The sequence below is a fragment of the Pseudoliparis swirei genome, chromosome 13 (genome assembly GCF_029220125.1).
Source record: "Pseudoliparis swirei isolate HS2019 ecotype Mariana Trench chromosome 13, NWPU_hadal_v1, whole genome shotgun sequence".
Classification (NCBI taxonomy): domain Eukaryota; kingdom Metazoa; phylum Chordata; class Actinopteri; order Perciformes; family Liparidae; genus Pseudoliparis; species Pseudoliparis swirei.
The window spans coordinates 20,938,395-20,962,250 of record NC_079400.1 but is presented as its reverse complement, the minus strand read 5'-3'; the positions used below and the strand labels follow the sequence as shown (position 1 = coordinate 20,962,250).

General features: G+C 45.1%; 1 protein-coding gene across 1 annotated transcript; it reads right to left on the bottom strand.

The window, feature by feature from the left end:
• Positions 1 to 16,944: 16,944 nt before the first annotated feature.
• On the bottom strand, positions 16,945 to 23,552 carry LOC130203762 (gastrula zinc finger protein XlCGF57.1-like). The gene is made up of 2 exons (XM_056430166.1): positions 23,237 to 23,552; positions 16,945 to 20,145 (listed from the first exon to the last, which is right to left on the bottom strand). The coding sequence occupies exons 1-2, from the start codon at positions 23,436 to 23,438 to the stop codon at positions 18,617 to 18,619; spliced, it is 1,731 nt and encodes a 576-aa protein (XP_056286141.1). The 5' UTR covers positions 23,439 to 23,552; the 3' UTR covers positions 16,945 to 18,616.
• Positions 23,553 to 23,856: the final 304 nt, after the last annotated feature.

Genomic DNA, 23,856 nt, shown 5'->3' with positions numbered 1-23,856 from the left:
CTAATACTAGTAAATATACAGTAACATCACTGTACTAATACTAGTAAATACACAGTAACCATCACTGTACTAATACTAGTAAATACACAGTAACCATCACTGGACTAATACTAGTAAATACACAGAAACATCACTGTACTAATACTAGTAAATACACAGTAACCATCACTGTACTAATACTAGTAAATACACAGTAACCATCACTGGACTAATACTAGTCAAGATCTTGATGGTCACTTTACGTCAGTCTGATCACTTTACGGCAGTCTGATCACTTCACGGCCGGTGTTACGGTTCAACCTGAGACCCTGTTAACTGGCGACCTTCGGTCGAATGAGTCTGTTGTTGTCGTAGTTACGGCAGATTTTGATAATAGCAAGAGAACACGCAGCTGTCCTCGCGAATGCCGCATTGTTTAGTTCTACAATTCAATGAGAAACCTTCTCGTGTCGTGTCTGGTCTGAACATCGGAGGACGATGGAGAAGAGAAAGCGTCCAGCGACTTGAAGCGTCGCGTGTTGTTTATGGGTTGAAACAGGAAGTTAGCAAACTGCCCTTCCTTTGAAATACATTTGGTCAAATAAATAAACACTTCATCAACATACAATTGGGAGTCTGTTTTGTGCAAACATGTATCACGTAGCATAACTCTGTAGTACAAAAACAACAACAAAAAATATATAATAGGATGTTACGGGATTCAAACTCATGTCTTTGGGAGGAGAAAAGTTTAACTGACGGGGATCTTACCACTAGGCCAAGAGCGACACGATATACTCTGTTCGCACAATTAAATAACCTTCACTGCGGTCACTGGTCACCACGAAAGGCAGAGAACCACCAGATCAACTTGTGACCAACACACTGCCGACCACCATGGAGCATGTTGACGTGAAGGAAGGAGCACTCTACAATAGTGATGCTTCTCAAACTAATATTCAGCTGTTTCAATTCAAAATGTCTTTAAAGGGCTGCACATTAATGAGGAAATGTTTGTGTTGTTGTCATGAGGTAAACATACACAATCTGGACAATAAGGCCAGAAATGGTCATACATGTATGAATATACAAACATTACACCCATATGTGATTACCATCTGTCCATAGACCATGGGCATTGACCACATTACGTTTGTCATATTTACTTTGCCTTATTGTGTCTGTGATTTATGCCACTTAAATAAAGTAAATAAGTGACCTGTACTGTTTGACTTCTGTGTTCTTGGCTGGCCACACAATTAAGAATTCAACCAGCCAAGAACACAGAGAAGTCAAACAGTTCAGGTCACTTCTTTATTTTACTTTAAATATGACAGATGGTAAACAATCACATATGGGTGTAATGTTTGTATATTCATACATGTTTGACCATTTCTGGCCTTATTGTCCAGATTGTGTATGTTTACCTCATGACAACACAAACATTTCCTCATTAATGTGCAGCCCTTTAAAGATGTTTTGAATTGAAACAGCTGAATATTAGTTTGAGAAGCATCACTATTGTAGAGTGCTCCTTCCTTCACGTCAACATGCTCCATGGTGGTCGGCAGTGTGTTGGTCACAAGTTGATCTGGTGGTTCTCTGCCTTTCGTGGTGACCAGTGACCGCAGTGAAGGTTATTTAATTGTGCGAACAGAGTATATCGTGTCGCTCTTGGCCTAGTGGTAAGATCCCCGTCAGTTAAACTTTTCTCCTCCCAAAGACATGAGTTTGAATCCCGTAACATCCTTATATATATTTTTTGTTGTGGTTTTTGTACTACACAGTTATGCTACGTGATACATGTTTGCACAAAACAGACTCCCAATTGTATGTTGATTAAGTGTTTATTTATTTGACCAAATGTATTTCAAAGGAAGGGCAGTTTGCTAACTTCCTGTTTCAACCCATAAACAACACGCGACGCTTCAAGTCGCTGGACGCGTTCTCTTCTTCATCGTCTCCTCCGGTATGTTCAGACCAGACACGACACGAGAAGGTTTCTCATTGAACTGTAGAACTAAACAATGCGGCATTCGCGAGGACAGCTGCGTGTTCTCTTGCTATTATCAACATCTGCCGTAACTACGACAACATTAGACGCATTCGACCGTAGGTCGCCAGTTAACAGGGTCTCAGGTTGAACCGTAACACCGGCTTCCTCCTGCAGAAGTTGCTCTGGCCGCCATTTTGAAGACCGTCCCAAAAGATGTCCACCTGCAGATCCCGTAACCAGTTTGCCTCGAGCACCGTGAGGTGTTTAAAGTTCCTCCCTGATGAATGAGATCAGAGGAGAGCTGGAAACGAACCACATCCACCACAAGTCTCGCTAACTCCATTCCGCGAGCTGGAAACGGACTCCATGTGACTTGAAGCCGTCAAACGAGATGAAGCCCGGGAACCATCGTGAAGCAGCACCAACCTGATGTGTGTAGCTCATGTTCTCCGAGACGAGACACGGTGTCCTCATAAGCTGCTGTTAATGTGTCCATCAGCACAAAAGCCTCTTCAACGACCGCGTCGACTTGCTGCTTCACCAACAGTCTCAGCATTTCTCCTGGAGACACGGAGACAACACAGAGGCTCGCTGGAGAGGAGCCAGAGTCCACCTGCGCACTACGCATGCGCGGGGGTGCGTGTCCGACGTGAGCCCGCCTGCTCTGACGTCACCAACACGTGATCAAGGAGACGCTCGAGCTGGATGTCACCGTTTCTTTGGCTTGCTGCTTATTCCTTAAGGAAACTGAAATCTGTCCGACTTTATTTAATTAATCCATACTTTGTCCCATCAAGTAAAGAATGTAAACACATTCCTCCTGATTATTACTGAATGGATCAGTAGGAACCAACGGGCTTGGGTCAGAGGAGGACCGTGTTAAGAGACACACATCTGGTTTTTATACTGAACACAAAATCTTGATTTGAAATCATTTCAGTTTAATTTTACAGGTTCAAAGCAATTTTACATTGAAACGTGTTTGTTTGCCTTTTCTACTCGTTACAGTCTGTTGCATTTACCTGTTGTCACCACCAGGGGTCAGCAGTGAGTAACTCTTCATGTCGCTCTCTCTCTCTCTCTCTCTCTCTCTCTCGACTGAACTGGAAGGCCAACATCAACGCTGTGTACAAGAAGGGGATGAGTCGACTCTTTTTCCTGAGAAAGCTTCGATCCTTCAACGTGTGCAGCAAGATGCTGGAGTTATTCTACCAGTCGGTTGTGGCCAGTGTGCTGCACTTTGCCATTGTCTGCTGGGGGAGCAGCATCGGAGCCGGTGACACCAGCCGTCTTAACAAACTGGTTAGGAAGGCTGGCTCCATCATCGGCTGCCAGCTGGAGCACCTGGAACAGGTGGTGGAGAGGAGGACGTTGAAGAAACTTGTGTCCATATTGGACCACCCGGACCACCCGGACCACCCTCTCCACCCGGACCACCCGGACCACCCTCTCCACCCGGACCACCCGGACCACCCTCTCCACCCTCTCCACCCGGACCACCCGGACCACCCTCTCCACCCGGACCACCCGGACCACCCTCTCCACCACCTCCTACAGGGACAGAGGAGGACTTTCTCCAGACGTCTCCTCACGCTCCGCTGCCACAAGGACAGATACAGGAGAACATTCCTGCCGGCGGCTATGAGGCCCTATAACAGATCACCTCTTGCCAGATCATAGTGCAATAACTACAACAATAACTGAATACTTACACTATGTTGATCTGCACTTCACACATCTCATTTGGTTGCACTACACACATACACACACATTTCATTTCATTTGCTCTGCACTCATACACACACTTTGCTTTTTGCACTCTGTCTATATTTAATATTTTGTGTATTTGATTTGTCAGTGTTGTTGTGTGTTGTGTATGCATGTGTGTTGTATATTTACATATATATTTTGTTTGTATTTTACTTGTATACTTCTATATCTTTCATCCCTGTTTCTTATATTTTGTGTTTTGTTTTTACTCTTGTGTGTTGCTGCTACTGTCACGACAAATTTCCCCTTGGGGATTAATAAAGTATCTATCTATCTCTCTCTCTCTCTCTCTCTGTTCTGGTTCTGGTTCTCCCGTGACCCCCATCCCTCCAAAGGGTCCAGCAACACGTCCTGGGTCTCCAGCTGAGTGGTGTCGGCTCCCAGGGAAGAGGAGGAGATGGAGGAGGAGCTGGAGAAGGAGGAGCTGCAGGAGGAGAAGGATATGTATGAGCAGGAGGAGCAGAATGAGAAGGAGGAGGAGAAGGAGGAGGAGGAGGAGCAGAAGGAGAAGGAGGAGAAGAAGGAGGAGAAGGGGGAGGAGGATAGGTAGGAGGAGGCGAAGGATAGGTAAGAGTAGGAGAAGGAGAAGAAGAAGGAGGAGAGGGATAGGAAGGAGGAGGAGCTGGAAGAAGAGGAGGAGGAGGAGAATAAGAAGGAGAAGAAGGATAGGAAGGAGAAGGGTGCGACCCCCCCCCCAAGTCTACAGGCCCCGCCCCCTCTAGAGGACATGCTCCCCAAGTCTACAGGCCCCGCCCCCTCTAGAGGACATGCTCCCCAAGTCTACAGGCCCCGCCCCCTCTAGAGGACATGCTCCCCAAGTCTACAGGCCCCGCCCCCTCTAGAGGACATGTTGGCTGGATTCAGGAGTTCCTCAGAGTCTCTTTCCACCGTGCTGAGAACAGCTTGGGGTCGGCCCTGCTTTTCCTTCTTGAGCCGTCGGACGGTTCATCCAGAACCTCCTTGAGGCCAACCGAAGGTCCTCCTCCATGGCCTCCCGGAACTCCTCCTATGCCTGAGTTTTTGCATACGCGACCACCGCAGCTGCTTCAGGAGACCACAAACTAGGCCCTGGGGTCTCCTGAAGCAGCTGCGGTGGTGAGAAGTTCATCCGGAGGTGGGAGTTGAAGTCCTCCTGGACCGGGTCCTCCTGGACCGGGTCCTCCACCAGACGTTCCCACTCCACGTTTGGTCTTCCCCGGTCTTTCTAGCCGACTCCCATCTGATCCAACTCACCACCAGGTCACATGATACCATCACAAAGTCCATCATTGGAGTGTATCCAAAAAGTCCATAAGGAGAGAGGAGAGGAGAGAGGTGCTCAGTGTATCCTAAGCGTCCATAAGGAGAGAGGAGAGGAGAGAGGATCTCAGTGTATCCTAAGCGTCCATAAGGAGAGAGGAGAGAGGAGCTCAGTGTATCCTAAACATCCATAAGGAGAGAGGAGAGGAGAGAGGAGCTCAGTGTATCCTAAACATCCATAAGGAGAGAGGAGAGGAGAGAGGAGCTCAGTGTATCCTAAGCGTCCATAAGGAGAGAGGAGAGGAGAGAGGAGCTCAGTGTATCCTAAGCGTCCATAAGGAGAGAGGAGAGACGAGCTCAGTGTATCCTAAACATCCATAAGGAGAGAGGAGAGGAGAGAGGAGCTCAGTGTATCCTAAGCATCCATAAGGAGAGAGGAGAGAGGAGCTCAGTGTATCCTAAACATCCATAAGGAGAGAGGAGAGGAGAGAGGAGCTTATTTTGTGGCCCCCGACATGCCTGTTTTTTTTTTTTAAATACATTTTTATTAATCCCCAAGGGGAAATTAGTTCTCTGCATTTAACCCATCCTTAGTTATTAAGGAGCAGTGGGCTGCGGTGAAGCGCCCGGGAAGCAACCGGGGGTTCAGTGCCTTGCTCAAGGACACTTCGACTTGCAACTAATGGGGAGAGCGGGGATCGAACCGACAATCTTGCGGTTGAGGGACGGCCCTCTTACCCCACTGAGCTACAGCCGCCCCAAAATAAATGCATAATAATTATAATTAGCCAACCAAAATCGTGTGAAAATTATTGTAGTGCGCCTTTAATTTAAGTTCCCGCCTTTTTATCGCGTCAGCTCATCTGTTAAAATATTTTGCACCTTAATTAATGATGGCGACAAAGAAAAGGAAAGTGGATGACGAAAACAGGGTTTTCAACTCTGCATGGAAAAGTGAATTTGCTTTTGGAGATACACGGGAAACCAATGTGTCTCCTCTGTCAAAAAACAATATCTGTCTCAAAGCGAGCGAATTTACAACGCCATCACGAACAGCTTCACCCGGAGTTTAAAGATGCCGATCCACCTGGCAGCGACCTGAGGAGAAACAAAATACAAACGTTGCTCAGTGGGTTTCAAGCCCAGCAATCCATGTTCCGCGTTGTTAAAAGCAGCTACAACGTTACAGAGGCCTGTCACAACATCGCCTGGTATACTGCGAAAGTCAAGACGCCAGCTACAGAGGAGAATTTCTTAAAAATACATTTGCGGACTGTGCGGAATCACTGTTTTCGAATTTAACAACAAGGACGACATCATCAGACAAATCTCAAAGCTGCAGTTGTCTGATTCTACCGTGACCAGGAGAGTGGAAGTCATTTCAGACGATCTTTTATCAAAGTTGCTAAAAGACATTGAAAGTGCGAGTACTTTAGTCTAGCATTCGATGAATCCACCGACCGCACAGACATCGCGCAGTTTATAGTCTGGGTGCGCTTTCTCAAAGGGACACATTTGCCGAGGAAATGCTGGCTTTGCTACCGCTAACAGGGCAAACAGGGGAGAGGATATGTATTCTGCAATGATGAGCTTTTTTCACGGACCAGGCAAAAACATCAACTTCAAAAAGCTGGTTTCTCTGACTACTGATGGGGCTCCTTCCATGGTAGGAAAGGAGAAAGGATTAATTGCTTTGCTCAGAAAAGATCCTGAAACGCCGGACTTCTTCTCATATCACTGCATTTTGCATCAAGAGCAATTGTGCAGCAAGCTGAGAGGTGGAGAGCTCAAAGTGACAATGGACTCTGTGACACGAACAGTCCATTTTATTCTTGCACACGCATTGAAACACAGACAGTTCCGTTCCTCGGTCCAAGAGTTTGAAAGTGCAGACACTGACTTGGCGATGCATGCGGAGGTCAGGTGGCTTAGTCGCGGAAAGGTCCTCGATCGCTTCATGGAGCTGCTACCAGCTGTGCGCATATTTTTGGAAGAGAGGGGCCGACGTGATTTACTGGCACCCCTGGAAGATGACACATTCATGCACAACACCGCTTTTCTGACTGATATAACGCGTCACTTGAATTCACTCAATCTTAAGCTTCGAGGAAAACAAAAGGTTCTGCCGATGATGATGAATGATGTGGCTGCATTTGAAACCAAACTGAGCCTGTTTGCAGCAGCTTGAGGTAGGAAATTTCACACACTTTCCTGTTCTACAGGCCCAAGTGTCACAACCAGGTTCATTTTCACCCACCCCTTACTGCGCCTACCTCATGGAATTGAAAGAGGAGTTTTCCTCCGGTTCATGGACGTTAAATCCTTGGAACCCGTGCTGGCATTCACAGAGAATCCCTTTGCTTGTGACGTACAGGCTACTTCAGTCTCAGTCACATCTGGGCAATTTGGAGTCGAAAGGGCTGCGTTTGAGGAACAACTCATAGAGCTGCAGCACAACAACATCCTCAAAGAAAGACACAAGGAGGAGAGCATTGACACATTCTGGATATCCTGTGTTCTGAGGAACACATACCCTGCATTAATCCTGTGTGCTCAGAAAATCCTGACCTGCTTTGGATCTACTTATGTGTGAAAGCTCCTTCTCTGCCATGGGAATAATAAAATCAAAGCAGCGTTCCCGTCTAACTGACAGACATTTGGCAGACTATCTCAGAGCAGCTACAACTGTGCAACAACCAGATCTGAAAGGACTTGTGAAAAGAATGCAGACTCAGAGCTCTCACTAGGAATAAGTAAACAGTTGTTTGTTATATTGTTATTGTTATTAATATTTGTGAAATGCAGACTCAGAGCTCTCAATAGGAAAAGTAGCAATTGCATCTTTATCAATGTCATCAATGCAAAGCTATTCACTCCAGTGTTAATAAAACATCAGCTTGACCAACACTTGTCATCCTTGGAAAAGCAGTCGCTACACTACATTTGTTACCGAAATTGAGAATATTTGTTAAATATTCCATGATGCTTTGGAATGCATTAAAAATGACTAGCAAGACAGCATATTAAACAGCAGTAGTAAATACAGTGAATAAAATGGTACAAATATATGTTAATAATAATGTGTGGCCCTTTGCACCTGTTGTGGTTTAAATGTGGCCCTCTTGGCCTCCGAAGTTGAGTACCCCTGATCAAGAGGAAAGTCTTCAGTCTCCATGAGGTGACTGTGTCTCCAGGACTGAAGGTGGAGCTGGTTCATAAAAGAGGAGGAGCTTGATAACTAAAGGCTCTGGCTCCATCCTACTTTTAAACTCTGGGAACCACAAGTAGCCCCGCATTTAGTGAGGCAGCTCTCTTGTGGGGTAACATGGTACTACAAGCTCTCTAATGGGGCAATATGGTACTACAAACTCTCTAATGGGGCAATATGGTACTACAAGCTCTCTAGTGGGGTAATATGGTACTACAAGCTCTCTAGTGGGGTAATATGTTACTACAAACTCTCTAGTGGGGCAACATGGTACTACAAGCTCTCTAATGGGGTAATATGGTACTACAAGCTCTCTAGTGGGGTAACATGGTACTACAAGCTCTCTAATGGGGTAATATGGTACTACAAGCTCTCTAGTGGGGCAATATGGTACTACAAGCTCTCTAGTGGGGTAATATGGTACTACACACTCCTTAAGATATGATGGAGCATCACCAATCAAGGCTTTGTAGGTTAATCATTTAAAAAGTGATTCTTGATTTTACAGGGAGCCAGTGCAGAGCAGCTAGTGCAGGAGTGATGTGATCTCTGTTCTTAGTTTTAGTGAGAACACGAGCTGCAGCATTCTGGATCAACTGGACTCTATTACTGACTCTATTACTGAGTCTACGACTGACTCTACTACTAACTCTACCACTGATTCTACCCAGTGGCGGCTGGTGAAGTTTTTTTGGGGGGGGCGCAGTTTAAATCTCACTCAACAATGAGAAGAAAAGAGGTTTTGAGTAGAATATAGTAAAAAACAAAGCTTTATTTAAAGAACACAGCGTGCTCAACACTGTCCAATAACAACTATCAACACACTGTAACTTTGGGCATGAGAGGTTCAGAGCAGCTTTAAGGAACATTGGGTTGGGTTTCAGAGGTTTACAAAATAAAAGAGTTTCACCCTCACATGAAAGAGGTTCAGAGCAGAATAGAGTCAGAAAGAGATCACATGTTACATTGGGTGACAGAGCAGACCCACTACTGTAAAGACAAGTAGCCTCCTCTCTTTGAAGTGGTCACTTTACTCTCTGGTTAAAGTCAATCATGTCTGTAACCAGCCTGTTTCATTATTCTGGAGGGAATGTGTCTGTTTTTCAGAACTTCTTCTTTGTGTTTCGATGCCAGTTCGGTCTCCTTCTCCTGACTGTAAACAGGGTTAGCTTCAGGCTGTTAGCGAGTTAGCTCCATGCTCTTAGCTAGATAACTGCGGCAAGATTGGTGCTTTACACTTGTCTGCAGCTCTTTAGATCCCTCCCCCCGTTGTAGTCCAGAGAGTTTCAGTCCCTTTGGAACAACAGACAGGGGAAATTAAACAGCGCATTACTCACTGAGCCTCCAGCTGACAGCTCCGTTAGCTACCTGCTCCCGTAGCTCCGTGGAGCTCTCTGGCTGAGGGAACGATACCGGTCTCTGATTGGCCGAATAGTCCAATCACGTGAAATAATAAAATGATGTCATTGGCCAATGAGCGCACATTTTTGCGACCCAAGATTCACGTTTCATCCGCCAATGAGAAGCCGTCCTTACCGAAACGACGGTGAAATGTTTTCTTGATGCCGTACACCAGGGGTGCTCAATACGTCGATCGCGATGACCTGCCAGTCGATCGCGGCGTAGTATTGGTAGATCGCATGACATAAAAAGAATTTGGCCCGCCCCCCTGTCACTTTCTCTATAGCGCCACATTACAGCAGCAGCATGTCATTTCTGTTTCTACGTGTCGCGTTAACAGTCCTCTGCCCGCCGTCTGGCGCGCGGAGCTCCGACACTGGTTTGCGCGCATCGGACGGACGAAGCAAAGAAAAAGTCACTAGCACCCCCGTCAACAACTCATCTCCGGTCGCGCATGTAGGTGAGCACACTTACTAGCACCCCGTCAACAACTCTTCTCAGGTCGCGCGCAGGTGAGCACACTTACTCCGGTCGATCGCCTTGACTTGGTCACATAATAAGTAGCTCGCATGCTGAAAAGTGTGACCCTGCCCGACACACCACGTTAGAGACCAGCGCCGAAAAAAAGGGGGCTTCTCTCCGTGATAATGAGTGGCGATATATTATATTTTTTCACATTAACTTAAGTGGTCGTTGACAGGCTGATGTCTCCCACACACATTTAGCGCGTCAACACGGTATATTTACTATTTAAATGATTTGGCATATAATGTTTTTTGACAGGATGTATTTTTTTCTTCTTTTTTTTTTCATCTAAAAATTTTAAGAGGGGCGGCGCCCTAGCGCCCCCTATGGACGAACCGCCACTGATTCTACCACTGACTCTCCCTGTCATGACTTGGGACTTCTGTTTGCGCCACAGGGTTCATTGGCGATCTCTGCTGGCCTAAAGACATTATTTCGGACTTATTGTATTGTTTGCCTCTGTCTTTCTGTTCCACACCTGTTTTGCATTTGGTAATTATTGTTCAATTAACTTTGTTTGACCAGGGTATAAATACCTGGTTGTGTGCTAGACACGTCATCACGTCGTTTGTTTAGACGTAGTGTTCCTCGTTACCCTCTCGAAACATTTACTGTTTGCTAATGCGGTTCTCGACCGCTGTTTCACTGCTTCTCTAAGCGGTGTTCTAGAGATACTTGTTTTTTGGTTTCTTCGCCTGGGTGAGCAAGAGCTATACTTTTATAGCTTCCTTAGTTAAGCCTTTTTCATATTGACTGTTCTTCTGTGCTTTGGATTTACTTCTTTGTTTGGATTACTACCCTTTTTTGGATTTAACGACTGTTTGGATTACTACCCTTTTTGGATTTAACGATTTCATTTGGATTACTACCCTTTTTGGATTTAACGATTTCGTTTGGATTACTACCTTTTTGAGTTCTTGAGTGCATTTTTTTAAACTCCGTTTTGACGGAGAGAAAATAAAACAAACTTGACATTACTCTCTGCATCTGGGTCCTCAATAGCCCACTGGGTAAATCGTGGGTTACCAATCCAGCGACCCGGGTTCGCTTCCCGACTCCGGTGTCCTGACACTCCCACTGACTACTACTGACTCTACTACTGATTCTATTACTGCCACTACTGACTATTACTGTCATGACTTGTCACGGTTGTCGCAGCGAGAGAGGACCCAAATGCTGACATTCCTGCAAAAAACAATCTTTAATCCAACAAACCAGAAAGGATGACAAAAACGCAGACCAAACAGTACGAAGCCACACCGGGAATGAGAAGAACAGGGTTTAAATATACAGGCAGGCGGAGGTGATTGGACAACGGGGAACGAGACACAGGTGGACACAATGAGGGCGGGACCAGCAATCACACAGAAGGAAACAATCAGGAAAAGGGCAGCCAATCACAGGGAGACAGACGACACAAGGACTTCAAAACAAGACACAAAACGAGACACAAACTCCAGATCATGACAATTACTGACTCTACCACCACTGACTCTACTTCTAACTCTACTACCACTGACTCTACCACGACTAACTATATTACAACTGACTCTAATACTGTTAACTTTACTACGGACTCTGCCACTGACTCTACTACTGACTCTACTACTACTGACTCTACCACGACTAACTATATTACAACTGACTCTAATACTGCTAACTTTACTACTGACTCTACTACTGACTCTACCATGACTAACTCTAATACTGCTAACTCTCTTACTACTGACTCTCCTACTACTGACTCTACTACTCACTCTCCTACTACTGACTCTACCACCACTGACTCTACTTCTAACTCTACTACCACTGACTCTACCACATCTAACTATATTACAACTGACTCTAATACTGCTATCTCTATTACTGACTCTTCTACTACTGACTCTACTACTACTGACTCTACCACGACTAACTATATTACAACTGACTCTAATACTGCTAACTTTACTACTGACTCTACTACTGACTCTACCACGACTAACTCTAATACTGCTAACTCTCTTATTACTGACTCTCCTACTACTGACTCTACTACTCACTCTCCTACTACTGACTCTACCACCACTGACTCTACTTCTAACTCTACTACCACTGACTCTACCACATCTAACTATATTACAACTGACTCTAATACTGCTATCTCTACTACTGACTCTACCACTACTGACTCTACTACTACTGACTCTACCACGACTAACTCTAATACTGCTAACTCTACAACTACTGACTCTCCTAGTACGGACTCTACTACTACTGACTCTCTTACTACTGACTCTCCGACTACTTCCGGGAGTGAACGCTGGCGCATCTAGCTGCCGCTGCTCTCCGGTTGTTTTATGTTTTTAAAGTTTTCTACGATTTTCTGCACAGTTTGCAGCAGACCACCTACTCCTGGCGAACGTGATACTTCTAGTCTATTTCCTGGGCTTACTATCAAGCCGTTTAGCTTAGTTAGAATTGTGCTTCCAGCGAGTTTGTCGTCCTACCTACCCGAACGCTGACAGCTACGCTGCTCGGTGAACATCTGTCCGTGGATCATGTGGATCTACAAGCTTGCTGTGAGCTTTGTGCTCTTGTGGACTGTCCTGTCCCTCGTAATACTCCTAGTATCACCCCTGATCCACTACTCGAGCGTGGAGCTCCTCCAATTCAGATTCCACCGATCTGCTCCTCCGCCTATACTATACCACTTCCCGGACACCGCTCGCCAGCCCCGCCGGAGGTACATTCACCGCGGAGCGGGACGATACCACCGCATCGATGACTCCACTGCCATTAACTCCTTCTGGTCCTCCACCCGCCGTCACCCTCCGAGAAACACCCGCAGGAAGGTGGACCATAGCACGTTAGCCAGCCTAGCCAGGTCGGCTAACGTTAGCTTTACCAACCAACACTCCGACGTCAAATTTGGATTGTTCAACATCCGTTCCCTCTCAGGCAAGGGACAACTACTCCAAGACCTCCTCCTCGACCACAAGTTGGACTTTCTCTGCCTGACTGAGACGTGGCAAACCCCTGACGACTTCTCTCAGCTGAGCGAGTCTGTTCCACCTGGGTTTGTTTACACCACACACCCCCGTCTCATCGGAAGAGGAGGAGGTCTCGCGATACTTCACCGCGAGACTTGGAAGGTCTCATCAGTATCATTGCCAGTATCCCAGACATTCGAATCTGTGGCTCTACAACTGAATGGTCCTATTCCAACCGTTTTAGTCAACATTTACCGCCCACCCAAACCAAACAAGGACTTCATCAATGAATTCACCACACTTCTCACACACATCTGTTCATTGTCTCCCAACATAATTCTGTTAGGCGATCTGAATATTCACATGGACAACACTAATCATCCCCTCACTAAGGACTTCACTTTTTGCTTGGACAGTTTTGGTCTCCGACAACATATTCACTTCCCCACCCACTCTAAAGGTCACATTTTGGACTTGGTCTGTTGCTCTGGTCTCACTCCCCTCAACTGCTCTGCTGTCGATCTCCCTATCTCTGACCACATGCTTATTTTATTTAATTTAAGTTTAACATTATCCAAATTCAAACAGTTACGTGTCATATCCTTTCGCAACATCTCAAACATTAATCTAGCTGACCTCACAACAGGCATTGACAGTTTCCCCATCATCACCCCCCGACACATCTCGGACCATCTGGTTAATCTTTACAATGAGTCTCCATACTCTGCTGAACTCACTTGCTCCCCTCAAAACCCAGACTGTCTCGTTCCCCCACTCCACCCCCTGGTTCTCCCCTCACCTCCGCCAGTTGAAAGCCAAAGGACGTCAGTTGGAGAGGCTTTCCACCAAAACCGGACAAACTTCATAAACAGATGCACCATGCCCACATCCTCCTATACAAAGATGCCCTCTCCTCAGCCAAATCACAATACCTTACAAACAAAATCACTGCTGGTGCTGGGAACACCAGGACCCTTTTCTCTGTGGTCAATTCATTCCGCCCCCCTGATTCCCTTCCCCCTCACTTCTACTCCACTAAACACTAACTCCCTAATGTCATTTTTTAACACTAAAATAGCTGCCATCCATCAGCAACTGACCCCTCATACGTCCTGTTGTCCTTCTACTTTTATTCCCCCCCCCCCCTCTCTGTACCTCTATCCTGCTTCCAACTCCCCTCTGCCATCGTTTTATCAAAACTCATTCAGACTTCCAAGCCATCAACCTGCCAACTCGACCCCCTCCCACCCTCCCTGGTCATGACCTCCCTCCCCTCTCTGCTTCCCCTGGTAACAGCTATCATCCACTCCTCCCTCACCTCTGGTTCTGTCCCATCACCTCTCAAATCTGCTGCTGTTACTCCAATACTCAAGAAACCTGGTTTAGACCCCAACATTTTCAATAACCTCCATTCCATTTCCAACCTACCATTTCTCTCTAAAATCCTAGAAAAAACAGTGGCATCTCAGATTCAGACTCACCTCTCCAACAATAACCTCTATGAACAGTCCCAGTCCGGCGTCACAGCACAGAAACAGCCCTCATCAAAATAATAATAATAATAATAATAATCATTTATTTTATATAGCGCTTCTCAAGGCACCCGAAGTCGCTTTACAGAGTACAGAGTCCAGTAGTCACACACACACACAGTCATCCCTGTGGTGGTAAGCTACATCAGTAGCCACAGCTGCCCTGGGGCAGACTGACGGAAGCGTGGCAGCCAATCAGCGCCTACGGCTCCGCCCCCACCACCGACATTCATTCACATCCATACGAACCGGGGTGAGGCTGCGGTGCATGTCTTTATGATGGTGGGGGAAACCGGAGTACCCGGAGGAAACCCACGCAGGCACGAGGAGAACATGCAAACTCCACACAGAAAGGACCTGGAACGACCGGGATTTGAACCCAGGGCCTTCTTGCTGTGAGGCGACAGTGCTACCCACTGAGCCACCGTCAAATGACCTCCTCATGGCAGTGGACTCTGGACTATTATCAATCCTCATCCTCCTCGATCTGAGCGCCACCTTCGACACCATCTCCAACTCCATCCTCCTTGATCGACTAGCCTCCATTGGAATTTCAGACACACCCCTTTCATGGTTTCACTCATATCTCTGGCCGTACTCAGTTCATTCAGTTAAAATCATTCACATCACACCCCTCCCCCCTCTCCTCCGGTGTTCCCCAGGGCTCTGTCCTTGGTCCTATCCTGTTTATCATCTACCTCCTCCCACTTGGACTCATTTTCCGCAAACATAACATTCAATTCCACTGTTACGCGGACGACACCCAACTCTATGTTTCCTCCAAACCCTCTTCCACTTTCCCGCCCCCCTCCCTCTGTGCCTGTTTACAGGAAATCAAAGACTGGTTCACCTCAAACTTCCTCAAATTGAACAGCAATAAAACCGAGGTTGTCCTCATTGGCTCTAAGTCCACTCTCACCAAGCATCCCAGTTTCACCCTTACAATAGAGAACTCCTCGGTCTCCCCCTCTCCTCAGGCGAAGAGTCTGGGTGTCGTCCTCGACAGCACACTGTCATTCCACACTCACATCAACACCACCATCCGGTCTGCCTACTTCCACCTCCGAAATATCAACCGCCTCCGCCCTTCACTCACACCCAACAGCACCGCAATCCTGGTCCACTCTCTTGTTACCTCCCGCTTGGATTATTGCAATTCCCTCCTCTTTGGTCTCCCCCAGAAACTCCTCCATAAGCTCCAACTGGTCCAGAACGCTGCTGCCCGCATCATCACCAACACCCATTCCATCTGTCACATCACCCCTGTTCTACAACAACTCCACTGGCTTCCCATCAAACACCGCATTGACTTTAAGATCCTCCTCCATGCATTCAAGGCCATCCACAACCTCGCCCCTCCATACCTGTCTCACTTCCTCCAAATCAACATCCCCACCCGGTCTCTCAGGTCTGCTTCCTCCATCAACCTGACCGTCCCCCCAGCTCGTCTGTCCACCATGGGGTCACGAGCATTCAGCCGCTCTGCCCCTCGCCTATGGAACTCTCTCCCCCCTGACATCAGAAACATTGACTCTATCACTTTATTCAAAACTCACCTCAAAACTCACCTTTTCAGGCAGGCCTATGCCTGACCTGTTCCCCTCTTGGTTGCTCTGCTGCAGACTGTTTTGCTTTTTAACTGTTCTGCTTTTTAATTGTGTCCATTTTTCAAATATGTTGTACGGCGACCTTGAGTGCCTTGAAAGGCGCCTTATTAATTGAATGTATTATTACTGACTCTACTACTCACTCTACTGCTACTGACTCTACGACTACTGACTACTATGAACACTACTACTAACTCTACTACTATTGCATGTAGGATGTGCATGTGGTGGTTGATGATGATTGCTTTAGTGCTGCATTGATCTCATTATTAGAAGTGATTGACTTGTCAGAGAGCTCAGAAACCGACTCACTGCTTTAACCCTCGACCGTGTTCTAGCATCTGGAATGAACATAGAACATGAAATAGTCTCTCTGCAGAACCCTCTGTTATCAGACCATACCTCAGAGAACACTGACGCCACTTCATGTCCCGTCATTTGTACTCTGTGTTTATGAATGACGGTCAGGAGAAAATATGTCTCTTATTTAATACTGTGGTCATGTACCTCACATTCCACACAGATTCACGTTCTACCATTGTTTACCCTTTTGTTAAGAGTTTCACAACCTGATGATGATCTCTCTCACACTCTTCTCTACTCATTCTCTTCCTCAGTCTCATCTGTCTAAGAGTTTCCTTCCAAAACCGCACACCAGACAAATTCATGAATATGTGTAAAGGCTTCAGTAAAAAGATCAGGGCTCAGGCCGACATCGGAGTGTATGTTGTTTATCTAATGACACCAAATACACAGTAAGCAGGACTAGAGTCACAACTTTAGATTGTTACATTTCTAGAAAAACAGAATACACACACATTATATATATGCGGCTCTTTCCTTACACCTGCTGCCGTCATGACGTCATTAAATCACCTGACTCGAGCATCAGTCATTAACATAAACATCTTTCAATATATTTCACCTATAGTTCCTACACCGTGAGCATAATTTTGAATATTAAATTATAAACAATTCTGAAATTTCAATTTACTAAAAACACACTTGTGGCTCTTACAATATATATGGCTAAAATAAAAGAGGCCAAAGCTGGCTCACATGTAGCCGCATCAAGCCGGACCACAGCAGTCAGCCGACACTCAGCCGTAACAGGGCCGAGTCCACATGTAGATTTATAAGCATTACAAAGAATTATGCATTTTAAATAGGGTTGTCAATCGATTTAAAAAAATTAACTAATTAATCGCACATTTTAAAATTCATTAATCGCGATTACAAGTTTTTCTTCCTGCTTTTTAAAGACAAAACTTCACACAGAGCTGTGTTTTCAAAGAGGCTCCTACCTATAAAGTGCCAGCGAGGTATTTAATATTGTGGATGATAAATTGTTTCTTCAGTGAAACATCCAGATTAGTAAAAAATATATATATATTGAGACCCCATTGGTCCTGTCATCTTTAACATTGAACAGCAGCAGAACCAGTGGCCTTGGTAACTGACTGGCATTCAAATATGTCACGTTCACCCTCTGGAGGCTGGGCTCATTTTCTCCATTTTACAAAAAAATGTAAATTCACCTTTTAAAGGCTTTTGCATATGACACATACGCACGTGTTATACATCAAATATTCCAGAACAATCTTATCTCTATTCAATGAGGCTCAGTTGTCCTCACGCCGTGTTCTCTGGTTCTCTGACTGACAGGCTGCTAATGAGCCTTACCTGTGAGGTGGGAGGTCCTTTGTGATTTACTGAGTGTTCATTGGTTGTTTTTTTCGCAAAATGTTGACAGACAAACGGATTGACAAATCACGGTGAAGGTTTCGTGTCACGAGTTATTTCCGCGCCGCGTCATCCGACACATCGGTCCTCTGTGTATCAGAGGGGGAGACGGGAGGAAGGAGCGGAGGAGGAAACCCGACTGATTCATCCACGAGTTTAAACTGATTTCTGCTCCTTATTTTCAGAGAAATAATTGTTTTAAAAACGGAAACAGTGTCAAACCGTACTGCCGCGGTTTGACACTCAGGAGTGAAAACTTCAAGGCACACCGGAAGTAAACAAAGTTGCGTTAATTGCGTTAAAATATTTTTGTGCGTTAACACGGCCAAATTAATCGCATAGATTAACGCGTTAACGCTGACAGCCTTAATTTTAAATAAAGATATATTCTTACAGTGTTTTGTTTCCTCCATCATAGACAAACAATATGTTGTCATTGTTATTTAAAAGATTCATCAGCTGTTGAACAAACACTTTGCCCTCCATCTCATTCAGAAACAAATTGCATTTGAAACATTTACATTTATTTCAAAGACAAACAATATGTTGTCATTGTTATTTAAAAGATTCATCAGCTGTTGAACAAACACTTTGCCCTCCATCTCATTCAGAAACAAATTGCATTTGAAACATTTACATTGATTTCAAATGTTCTCTCCTGTGTGGACTCTCATGTGTATCTTGACACCTCCCTGTTGTGTGAATCTTTTCCCACAAACATCACAAATGAATGGTTTCTCTCCTGTGTGGACAATCATGTGTGACTTCAGATGTCCCCGTTCTGTAAATCTTTTCCCACAAACATCACAACTGAATGCTTTCTCTCCTGTGTGGACTCTCATGTGTGACTTCACGCTCCACTGTTGTCTAAATCTTTTCCCACAAACATCACAACTGAATGGTGTTTCTCCTGTGTGGACTCTCATGTGTATCTTCACACTTCCCTGTCCTGTAAATCTTTTCCCACAAACATCACAACTGAATGGTTTCTCTCCTGTGTGGACTCTCATGTGTATCTTCACACTCCCCTGTACTGTAAATCTTTTCCCACAAACATCACAACTGAATGGTTTCTCTCCTGTGTGGACTCTCATGTGTATCTTCACACTTCCCTGTCGTGTAAATCTTTTCCCACAAACATCACAACTGAATGGTTTCTCTCCTGTGTGGACTCTCATGTGTTTCTTCACACGTCCCTGGACTGTAAATCTTTTCCCACAAACATCACAACTGAATGGTTTCTCTCTTGTGTGGACTCTCATGTGTCTCGTCACACGTCCTTTTTGTGTAAATCTTTTCTCACACACATCACAACTGAATGGTTTTTCTCCTGTGTGTACTTCCATGTGAATCTTCAGAGATCCCTGGGTTGTACATTTCATCCCACAAACATCACAACTGAATGGTTTCTCTCCTGTTAGACCTCTTGGCCGTGATTCTTTCTTTAGCTTCTCTCTAAAACATTTCTTTCTAACCAAATAGCTGGAGGATATTTTTCCAAAATGACACCTCATGTGTGTCTGCAGAAACCCCTTGTGGTAACACCGTTTACTACACTTGAAGAAGCTGAAGGATTCCCTGGTCTCCTTCCAGATATCATCCCCGTCTTCACATTCAGGTCCAGAAGCTGCCAACGGTTCTTGCCAATCACCATGAATGACTTCAGTGTCAGAAGATCCTGAAGCCTTTTCATCAACAGCATTTGGATGTGAAAGACAAAGTGGATTTAGGTTCCAGGCTGGTCCTGATCCCCCACAGTCCTCACCATCAGTTTCTGTTTCTATTCGTGTAGCTGAGCTGCCGACAGGAGGCTCCGCCTCTCTGTCGTCCTCCGTCTGGCTTTGATGAAGCTGTGAGGTCTGAGGTTCGTCATCTTCACTCTTCAAAGTAACAACAATGGATGAGAACTTGGCGATATCGGCCTCCTGCAGCACAATGAGCTGATCTCCCTCTAGACGGGTCCAGAGATCCTGCAGGTCTTTTATGTGGAGGGGCTCGGGCTCCTCTTTTATGTGGAGGGGCTCCGGCTCCTCTTTCATGTGGAGGGGCTCCGGCTCCTCTTTTACGTGGAGGGGCTCCGGCTCCTCTTTTATGTGGAGGGGCTCCGGCTCCTCTTTCATGTGGAGGGGCTCCGGGTCCTCCGGGTCCTGGTCCAGGCCCTCAAGGGGAACATCTGCAAGGAGCACATGATGAACAACGGTGACTTCAGACTGATATCAACTTTCATTACTGGAGACATTCAAGGAATTTGGAATCTGGCGGCAGGTGAAAGGAATGAACCAAGCAGGAGAGGCTGGGGGCAGGTAAAGGGAATGCACCAATCAAGAGAGTCTGTGGGAAGTTGAAGGGAATAAACCAATCAGGAGAGGCTGGGTGAAGGGAATGAACCAATCAGGAGAGGCTGGGGGAAGGTGAAGGGAATGAACCAATCTCTGGGGAAACGGACACAACATTAACAGGGTGTTACAGGCTCAGCTATAATGGCTTTAATTTAAAGTGAACTAACAACACAAGTTATTCAAACTATATTACATCACATGTCATTTAGCTGATGCTTTTATCCAGAGACTTACAATCAGTGAATTCAACGACGAGTACAAACTCAGAACAAATAGAATAAAGAAAGTAACATTTTACCATAAGTAATACCATGAATAATACCATGAGTAACACCATGAGTAATACCATCAGTAATACCATGAGTAATACCATGAGTAACACCATGAGTAATACCATAAGTAACACCATGAGTAATACCATAAGTAACACCATAAGTAACACCATGAGTAATACCATGAGTAACACCATCAGTAATACCATAAGTAACACCATGAGTAATACCATAAGTAACACCATAAGTAACACCATGAGTAATACCATGAGTAACACCATGAGTAACACCATGAGTAATACCATAAGTAACACCATGAGTAATACCATAAGTAACACCATGAGTAATACCATAAAGTAACACCATAAGTAACACCATGAGTAATACCATGAGTAACACCATCAGTAATACCATAAGTAACACCATGAGTAATACCATAAGTAACACCATAAGTAACACCATGAGTAATACCATACGCAATACCATAAGGCCGATTGGCGATCACTGCCGATCACAGAACGGCAGGGGAACGGTAATGTTATCTATAATCTAGCAGATTTCGCTTTGTTTAAAAGGCTGCCGCTATCAACCAGCGGTTAGTCTGTTTCATGTCAACACTCAACTGTATATAGTATAGATATTAGTTCATGTAGGGTTTTAATCATCCACTGGTTTATTATTATTGTTGTTTCCATCATTTATTCATTGCGCTATTTCAAATGGTTACCGTTGTTAACGGGTAAATGATATGTTCACCGTAACCACGGAGTTAAAAGGACAGATCCACTTTCATGTTACAGACGTAATAAATTCATCCACCTATTTCATAACTTTCATACAGATCCCATTGGGATCCATTCAGCGCAATACCCCCCTATTTTATGTGCACATTTTGTAGAAAATAAAGTAACTATGAATTAACTGTCTTGAAGAAGAAGAAGAAAAAACACACACGGCAGCGCTCACTCACAGTGATGGGAGACATGGCATCGAGTGCAGCGCTGGCCGTCCGTGGCTTTTTGGAAGTACTACGTCTACATTTGAAAACATTCCAGACGGGAGAAGTCATTTTGCCACTGCCAAGCTCCGCCCTGGTGTTGAGGCCTGTTTGCCGCGCATGCAGGTGGAAGTCGCGCAATTAATTCACGTCACGTGATCGGCTTTTTAGGCCGATCAAGCCATTTTCACCAATATCAATCAGAGCATCACTACCATAAGTGATACCACAACTAATACCATAAGTAATACCATGAGAAATATCTTAAATAACAAAATAAGTAAAACCATAAGTAATACCATGAGTAATACAATAAGTATCACAATGAGTACATGGTTTTTCCTGGGTCAAAATGGGTCTTCGGTGCTCCCAAAAAAAAATTAGCACGGTCTATTTTGCCATGTCACCGTAATTAGCAGACATCTATGTATTTTTTGATGTCTTTTTTTTTTTAACCAATGGAGGCTGCGTTGTAAATAGTTAATCAAACTTTTGTCAGCATTTTGAGTGGAAATTTCATCTGCATTTGTACAGGTGTATTGGTGCACGTCGGGCTGTTGAGTGATCAGCAGCTAGCCGCTCTGTCCATTCACCTCACAGTTGCGTATTGATCAGACAAGAAGACACGCTTATCAACTCGATTACTATTGATCCAAACAGAACGAGGGTTCTGCTGTAGCCTACTTGAAACATACTATTGAGAACATATTCGCTGACATGATGAACACAGTTGTTTTTTGTTCTTCCAATCGCAGACTTTTTTTTGCCTTTGGCGCTCAGGATTTGTCATAGGCGTTCGGGAAAACAGCTTAGGCGCGCGCGCCCAAATTTTCTCGATGCAGGAAAAACCCTGAATACCATGAGTAATACCATAAGTAATACCTTAAATAACAACATAAGTAAAACCATAAGTAACACAATGAGTAATACCATGAGTAATACCACAAGTAATACCATAAATAACACCATAAGTAATACCATGATAAATACCATAAGTAATATAATGAGCAACACCATGAGTAATACCGTGAGTAACACAATAGGTAATACCATAAGTAATACCATGATAAATACCATGAGCAATACCATAAGTAATACCATGATAAATACCATGAGCAATACCATAAGTAATACCGTGAGTAACACAATAGGTAATACCGTGAGTAATACCATAAGTATTCCATAACCCTACACTTCCATCGCTGTACAAAATAGTAAATACACAGTAACCATCACTGTACTAATACTAGTCAAGATCTTGATCACTTTACGGCAGTCTGATCACTTTACAGCAGTTTGATCACTTTAAGGCAGTCTGATCACTTTACAGCAGTTTGATCACTTTACGGCATTCTGATCACATTACGGCAGTCTGATCACTTTACGGCCGGCTTCCTCCTCCAGAAGTTGCTCTGGCAGCCATTTTGAAGACCGTCCCAAAAGATGTCCACGTGCAGATCCCGTAACCAGTTTGCCTCGAGCACCGTGAGGTGTTTAAAGTTCCTCCCTGATGAATGAGATCAGAGGAGAGCTGGAAACGAACCACATCCACCACAAGTCTCGCTAACTCCAGTCCACGAGCTGGAAACGGACTCCATGTGACTTGAAGCCGTCAAACGAGATGAAGCCCGGGAACCATCGTGAAGCAGCACCAACCTGATGTGTGTAGCTCATGTTCTCCGAGACGAGACGCGGTGTCCTCATAAGCTGCTGTTAATGTGTCCAACAGCACAAAAGCCTCTTCAACGACCGCGTCGACTTGCTGCTTCACCAACAGTCTCAGCATTTCTCCTGGAGACACGGAGACAACACAGCGGCTCGCTGGAGAGGAGCCAGAGTCCACCTGCGCACTACGCATGCGCGGGGGTGCGTGTCCGAGGTGAGCCCGCCTGCTCTGACGTCACCAACACGTGATCAACGAGAAGCTCGAGCTGGATGTCACCGTTTCTTTGGCTTGCTGCTTATTCTTTAAGGAAACTGAAATCTGTCCGACTTTATTTAATGAATCCATACTTTGTCCCATCAAGTAAAGAATGTAAACACATTCCTCCTGATTATTACTGAATGGATCAGTAGGAACCAACGGGCTTGGGTCAGAGTGAGACGGAAACGAAAGTAAGATCGTTTTAAGGGTGACACACGTCTGGTTTTGAAATTGAACAAAAATGAATGATAAAAAAAGTTCTGTTTAGGATTACAGGTTCAAAACTATTGAACATGTAAACTTGCTTTCATGTGACTCTGGTGCACTTACCTGTTTTCTCCACCAGGGGTCA